At 47.8% G+C, this 7973-nt stretch overlaps 1 protein-coding gene across 1 annotated transcript in view; it reads left to right on the forward strand.

The window, feature by feature from the left end:
- Positions 1-5743, forward strand: part of TMEM184A (transmembrane protein 184A) — a 61395-nt gene extending 55652 nt beyond the window's left edge. Inside the window, exon 10 of the mRNA XM_056806493.1 lies at positions 1624-5743. Within this exon, the coding sequence (XP_056662471.1) occupies positions 1624-1865 (242 nt within the window). The 3' untranslated portion in view covers positions 1866-5743. The remainder of the gene's footprint in view (positions 1-1623) is intronic.
- The last annotated feature ends 2230 nt before the right edge of the window (positions 5744-7973 follow it).

Here is a 7973-nt window from a genome sequence, read left to right on the forward strand (position 1 = left end):
GAATCAGCACTAGGTGTTGGTTCTAAGGCAGAAGAACATTATAAGAGATAGGCAGGAGAAGTTAAGTGACTTGTCCAGGGTCACACAGCTAGGAAGTATTGAACCCAGCACCTCCCATCTCTGGGCCTGGTTCTCTATCCACTGAGCCACCTAGTTGCCCTGCCCCATAAGTCGTAATTCTTATGTCTGTGGATCATTTCTACCAAATGGGAAGGAAAACAGCTAAGGGAAAGGAAGGAGTTGCTTGTTTAAACTTCATTGAAGTGCTTCTTTGTTTGTTTGTTTTTGAGTTTTTTTCTATTAAAAATCCCAAGCAAATAATTGCTTTGGCCCAGAACCACAAGTATAGAGATAGTCCTATTTTGGACAGGAATGTAGCAAGAGCCAAACTCACAGAACACTTGAGTAAGGAAAGGGGTGGATAGGGTCCTTCTGGGTCACACTTAGAGAGATGCCTCTTCAGAAGAGCTTGTTTAAAAAAAAAGATTATGTACAAAGGCTGGAGACCAGCTGAGCTGCTCCGTCTCCCATCCATTCAGAAGAGGAGGTAATGAGCTCAAATTGTAGTCAGAGGGTTTTCAAGAAGTTATGGCGCTTTCAGAATTGCAAGCGTTGTTATTAAGTCACTGGACTGGGTTGGCCCAAGGGGGAAGAAGTTCATTTATATGGTTCTCACAACAACTCAGTGAAATAAATATGACACTACTGTCCTTATTTTACATGTAGTAATAGCTAGCCAGCCATCTCTGACTCTTGCTAGCTGTGTGACCAAAGGCCAATCATTTTAGCCACCCCGAGACTCAGTTTGCTTATCTGTAAAACAAGTATATCTGTAATACCTTTCTCACTAGGTTAAGAAGCTCAAATGAAAATTTGGGTAGCGCTTGACACACTCTAGAACTCTATGAAATTGACACACTCTAGAACTCTATGAAAATGCCAATTATCATTATCTTTTAGAGTAAAATAAGACTTTCAACCATTTGAGATTGGTTCAGAGATAGGGAGCTGGACCAGGAGACAGAGGACTGCCACTGTGCCCTTTCCAGACCCAGAAACAAAATCAGTGACTTTATAAGTTAGAAAGGACCTCAGCAGCCATCCAGTCCAAACTGTCCCCACAAAGCTGTCATAGCGTAATATGTGACAATCTCTGAAGACCCCTAATTGAACTGGGATCAGAGGACCTGGGCTGCAATTGATGCTTAGTCTCAAATCTTTTAAATGCTCTGCACCTCAGGTCCTCCATTTGGGAAATGAGAGGGACTAGATGGCCTCTAAGTTTGTGAGCCTATTATTCTACCACCTTCTAAGGCAAGGCAATTCCACTTTGGGACAGTTCTAATTGTGTGTGTCTATTTTTTTTTTTTTAATCCTCAGTCTTGGAGTCAATACTATGTATTGGATCCAAAGTAGAAGAGTGGCAAGGGCTAGACAATGGGGGTTAAGTGACTTGCCCAGGGTCACACAGCTGGAAGTGTCTGAGGCCAGTTTTGACCCCAGGACCTCTTGGCCCTAGGCTGGGCTCTCAATTCTAATTGTAAGGATGTTTTTCCAGACTGTGGGAGGGCACCTCTACCCCCTCATGTTAGCCTTGCATTCATTCTAATTTTCTGCCTTCAGTGGCTGTGGCTCCCATGCAGAGTATTTCCAGTGGGCTCAAGGAGACCATAAGCCCTCAAGATATTGTCCAGGATGCTATCCACAACTTCTCACCTACCTACCAGCAGTACACTCAGCAATCTATGCAGGAGGTCAAGATACAGGGGCAGAATGGGAACTCAACCCTGACATCCCATCTTCCTGGGGGGAAAAAGAGCAAAAACATAGAGAAGAGGATGCTGATCCTGACCGATGAGCTGTAGAGGAGTCTTCAAGGGAGCAAGGACTTCAGACCCAGGGAGAGCCTTCCAGGGACTTCCCTTTAGCTCAAGGAGCTGCTCTTGGACAGTAGTCAACATACCCCAAGTTCATGTGAACTGTGGGGGAGAGGGTGGTGATCCTCCCCCCCCCCCATCCCTTCTAACAACTCAACCTGATTGTTCTAAGAACCAGTCCTGAATATGGGAGAGGAAGAACATGAAACTACTCAGGAGCTATTCTTTTCCAAGACTAGTTCCATCCTACTGTGACCATGGAGCCTGCAGTCCTTCTCTGTTCTCATATCTGACCAACTCTCCCAAAGAGCAGATTCTTTCAGTGATCTACACTGTGCTTCCCTGATGAGCTGCTTTGGCACAGAGCTTTACTGGGGTCAGTGTCTTTATCAGGAAGCCAAGAGAGACCCACACTTTCCTTTACATTCATTATTTAGCTCCTAGTGGGTTCCAGGAACTGAGCTAAGTGCTGAGTATACAAAGACCAAAATGACACCGTTTTTAACACCCACAAGGAACTTACATTCTTCTTCATAAAAGGACCTCTGATTTTTAATAGGGAGTCTAAGAACTGGGGTACCTCTAAGCTGATCTGATTTCTCTCTATGTGAGAGCAAGACTCCACCTTTGATCCAGAGATCCCAACGTGGGATCTTTTGCTTGGCCACTTTCTTGGGAGAGTTACAGGTGGCAGCAGGAGAGGAAAGGAGAAGAATCTGTGGGGTACCCTAAATTTAGGGTGATGCTAGGACTTTCTCACATGCCGGAAGCAGGATTACCCAGAAGCCAGTGGGCTTGGAAGATATTTTTCAAAGTTCCACCCCCAGCTACCACCAAGAACTAAACCATGGTGAGGGACTGCATGAGCCAAGCAAGGAGCTTTGGATTGGGATTAGTCCTAGGTGCCACCCAAGACTTGTTCCATCTCCACATCCTGAAGTGGACTGAACCAGGAACCCAGACCTCAAATGCATGAGCAAGAGAGGGAGGGCTGTCCCAACTAGAGGTTTGTATCTCCTGGAGATCTATTGCCTTCTACAAGATGAACCTGTCTAGATCTGCCTAAAAGCAGAACCACAGGTGAATCAAGAACCCATTCCTGCTGCTTTTGAGCTGTATAAACAGATGTAGCAGGAAGCAGGAAGGAAGGGGGAGAAAACTTGTTTGGGATCAACCAATTCAGTTCAGTTTCAACTCAACACCACAAGTATTTTACTAAGTGCTTATGGGATACAAAGACAGAAATGAAAAAACAGCACCTGCCCTCAAGGAACTTCCATTCTACTGGGGGATAAATACAAGTAAACAAGAAGGTGGGATAGGTGGGGGAAAGAATAAGCACTAACCACTAGGCTTCCAAAGCCAGTAGTGGCACTCATGAGCCAGGGATCCTAAGAAACTGGGTCCCAAGTGATGGGGGAGAGGGCAACTTACGCCAAGGTGTAGAGGAGGCAGGGGGGAGAATGGAGCGCAGGATGGGCAAATAGATGTTCCCAGATGTGGGTGCTGGGGACCTAGAACTATCCCCTGGACAGATGCCTCTACTCCGGGTGCATTTAGGGAGGATTAAAAACAAAACCCAGAACCGGAGCCCTTTCTCTTCCTGTCCCCAAAGGCGGACAGACTTCTGGCCAACGTTAATATTGGGGTGCTGGGGGGATTGGTAAGTGATGGGGAAGTGAGCGTGAGGGAACAGGCTTTTGAATTCTGTTCTAAAGACTGGGCAACCCCTAAATGGCAACGATCCGGTGAAATCTCCCTCGCCAGTCGCCAGCTTGGGAATCCTGGGGTGCTTCCTAGCCTGCTCTCCTTTCCCAGCTGAGGAGCGAAAGAAATGCCCCTCGAGTCACTAGCTTCTAAGTGATGGCTTTTATTTACCTATCAATCATTCCCCGCCCCTCCCCCCCAGTCGATTCCTCGGTTTAGGAAAACGTCCCGTGGGGGGTCAGAGGGGGTGGGGGAGAAGTCCGGGAATTCTCTTCGGCCACCCCCTCCCCTGGTTTTCCCCAGTCCTCTGCCGGCGGCCGGGCGCGGGGAGGCGCTCCCAGCCCGAGAGGCAGCCCCACCTCCCCTTTACTCCGCGATAGTTTGGGGAGGTGATCTCATTTTCTTCCTATAAGGTCATTCGGAGGCCAGAGACTGTTATCCCTTTTTAATTGGGAGAAAACCGAACCCTCAGAACCGGTTCTGAGCAGTGCCCAAGGCCACCCCCGGTGAAGGGCCGGAGGGGAGGGGAAACGAGAGTGGCAGTGCGAGCGGATTAGGAGCGGACCCCTGGGACTACCTGGAGGCTAGAGAGTTCTCCGGGCTGCTTCTCAAATTCTTTAGGTCAGTGTCAGTTTTCGGGTCAGAGTTAGTCGAAGCGGAAATGACAGTCTCGAGAGCAAAGAACTCCGATTCCCAGGGGCACCCGGGGGAGTGGGAATCCACCCTGCTCCGTTCCCGAAGCAGCCGGCCGGTCCCCACCCCTCCCCCACTCCAGGCCGGCCCCCTCGCGTACCGACAGCCGGACTCGGAGATAAGAGACTTTCTGCTCAGCCTCTCTGCTCCGCCGCCTGGGAAAGTCATTCCCTTATCGCGGCATGTCCGCAGTCGCCGGCGGCCAGCCGGGGAGTCTGCCCTTCCCTCTCCCTCTCGGGTGGGACCGCACCCATGTTTCTGCTTCCCTGATCCCAAGATCGGCAGAGGGGAGACGCCGTGCCCCAAAGTCTACCAGCCAAGTCGGGCGGGCTTCTGTCCGAGACCCCGCCGGACACGAAACGTTCAGGGGCCGGAAAGGCAACAGGAAAGAAAGACCGGTCCGCGCGGTCCTCTCATCCCGAGGCGGCAAGAATGGCAGCAGGTGCCGCGGGAAACGCTGGTCTTCCGCAGTTCCCCAGGAGCCGGGTCCTTCGGAGGCGGGGAGGGGGGGCTTTAGCTCAGTTCGCCGAATACCTTTCCTTGGAGAGGATGCAATAAAACCCCTTTTCTGAGGTGGAATGGGGGCGGGCCCTGCTGTATTAGGCAAATGAAACCTCTGGGCTTTGGAAAAGGCTCTGGGCCTAGACTAAGGGGACTCGTGTTCCGAAGGTGACCCTGAATCGTTGTCCCTGGAAGGCCTGGGTGGAAAGATGTTTGAAATTTGCTGGGCAAGTCACTGAATCCATCCCAGCCTCAGTTTCCTCGTCTGTAAAATGGGGATAAGAGCACTTAACTTACAGGGCTGTCATGAGGGACAAGTGAGATATCACGTTGTAGATCTTAAAGCCATACAGAGGGGCCCGTTAGTATTATTTAGATAACCTAAAATGGAACCAAACTGGCTCTGCGTCAGCCCCAGACACTGAGCCCCCAATTCACCCATGTGTGTTGAATACCACAGGTTTGTCTCAAAAGGAAGTGTGGCCTAGGAGGGGGTCTCTTTCATTTCCTCTAGCCATCTTGGCTTTGCTCTTGGGGGAAAGAGAAAGTAAGGCCCTATTTTAAGTCTGGTGCCCCTAAGCTGTCAATGGCTAAACCCCTAGTTGCTCTGAATCTTGCTACTGGGAGGTAGTGAGAGGGGTTCTGGAGGGGCCCAGGAGGCCCAAGCTGGCTCATCTATAAGAGGAGGGGGCAGGCCCGATACCTGCTAAAGCCCCTTCTACCTGGGTTGTTCCATGAGCCTTTATCCAAGGCACTGAGGTAGAACTTCGGCTAAGTCATTAACTGGATGTTTTCCCCTCCTTAGTTTCTTTTGTGTTTCTAAACCCGATCTGAGGTGTCCAGCAGCCTGTAGGCCCTCTCTCTCAGCATTCCCAAAGGGGGCCTGAACTGTAGTTGATGGAATTGGGAGATGTTGAACACAGTGAATAAAAATAAAATAAAACAGTCGTGTCTTCCTCTTGCTATGTGGCCTACAGGCATCTTCTTGCCCCATTTGGCAGTCCCTGTTTTGGGATGAGTATGACCCTGTTACATTAGATGATTTCCAAGGTTGACTCAAGCTCAAGGATCCCATGATTCTATTAGAGGAGCCTCCCCAGGGGCAGCAGGGTGGTTCAGTGGATAGAGTACGGGATTTGAGAATGGGAGGTCCTGGCCTCAGATTCTGCCTTACCAGGTGATCTTGGCAAGTCATTTAACTCCAATTGCCTTAAGCTTACTTAGAATCAACTCATACTATCATTTCTTAGACAGAAGGTAAGGATTCAAAACAAAATCAAGCTGTTTCCCAAATTCTTACTCTCAACTTAGTTAAGCACATGACAAAGATGGAGTTTGGGGTTCTCTTTGTTAAACCCGTACCTTTGCTTTGGAATCAGTAATAAATATTGAAGCCAAAGAGCAGTAAGGGCTAGGCAATTGGGGTGAAGTAATTTGCTCAAGGTCTCATGGCTGGAAAATCTGCCTCCAGACTTGGTGCTCTATCCACAAGCCACCTAGCTGTCCCCAAGATGGAGTTTTTAGCTTGGGACCCTCAAATATTCAGCGGCCGTGTCCACATGGTTTGTCTTGGAGTTCTCAGCTAAGAATCATCTTGTCTAGCTTTGGGTCTCCTCAGGAAGGGCTTGGGAGAACTAAACCTTCTACAACTCATGTTGGGACATTTCCCTGCCCACTGAGTGCCTACTAGAGCATCCATATTCTTTCAACTCCCCGGATGTGATCCTTCCTGTGACTTCGGGGCTTCGGGCAGCAGCTCAAGAAGGGACAGGCCCAGCTTTGTTCCCAAACCTTTGGATAGAGTCCTGGACAACCAAGCACTCTTTGCAGGCCCAGCAAGTTGACCCTAATGGCTTTAAAATTCAAGATTTGGGGAAGCTTTTGTGGCTTTCACAAATCTTCATTCATGGTTGATTCAATTCCCTAATAAATTAGACCTCACCTATTACTGGAGCTCATCCTATCATCGCCTCTAGTTTATATAGTGCCAGGCACTATGGCTAGATGACCAAAGAATAAAAGGGACACGTTTCCTGCTGAAAGTGGCTTACAATCTAATGGGGCCAATGAATCTAAATCATTGCTTCTGCCCTTGATGGAATGGAAATGAATTTCAGCTTTATCCTCCCAAAGCCAAAAAAACTTGAAGATTTCCTGCATGTTGGATGGTGGGTTGGCTATAGCAAGTTTATGGGAGAATCTGGATAACACAGGATGGACAGGCATGGGTTGATAGGTCACAAATTCATTGAACTATTTATTGGTTTTATAGAACCCCAAACTTGGAATGGAGGCTCTCATCTAACCCATCCCCTAACCCTTACATTAAAAGATGACTAATACAGGCATTAATTAAAAAAATTGGAAAGATGAGAGTCAAAATTTGGCTCTAAACTATGAGGCACTTCTAAAAAGGCTAGAATAGAAATTTCATCTAATTGTAACACATGAATCAAGCAGAAGTCGGTATAATATGGGTTCACATTCCATATCAGGCACTTAAGGATGTGTTTCCCTGGAGAAGTCACTTAACTACTCTTGTGGTACCCCTCAGCTCCAAATATGTCCACATGGTTTGGGAGGGAATGTAGGCTGGATTAGATGGTCTCTAAGATCCTTATCAGCTCTGAATCTGGTTCTTTGATACAGAAAAATGAAAGTACTTGTAGGTAGCTGTAGACAATGCTATTGCCGTCTCCTCTTGTACAGATGGGATGCAATTTACTAGGGTAGGTCAATGCAGTTCTGATTTGGTGGTTGCCGAGTTGTTTTTCAGCCATATTCCCATTTGGAGTTTTCTTGGCAAAGATACTGGAGTGTTTGCCATTTCCTTCTCCAGTTCATTTTACAGATGAGGGAAGTGAGGCAAATAGGGTGAAGTGATTTTTCCAGTCACACAGCTAGTGAGTATCTGGAAGATGAATCTTTCCTGATCTCAGGTTGGGCACTCAATCCACTGTGCCACCTAGCTGCCTAACTGCGACAGTTTGATCTTTCGTCCTTCCAGATGAACTTTATTATAATTTTTTCTAATTCTTTTTTTAACATTATTTTATTTGGTCATTTCCAAACATTATTCATTGGAAACAAAGATCATTTTCTTTTCCTCCCCCCCCCCCCCCCCACCTCTCCCATAGCCAACGCATGATTCCACCTAGGTATGGCACTGGGTAGGATTGTAATTTTTATTATATT

The sequence above is a fragment of the Monodelphis domestica genome, chromosome 7 (assembly GCF_027887165.1).
Source record: "Monodelphis domestica isolate mMonDom1 chromosome 7, mMonDom1.pri, whole genome shotgun sequence".
Lineage (NCBI taxonomy): Eukaryota > Metazoa > Chordata > Mammalia > Didelphimorphia > Didelphidae > Monodelphis > Monodelphis domestica.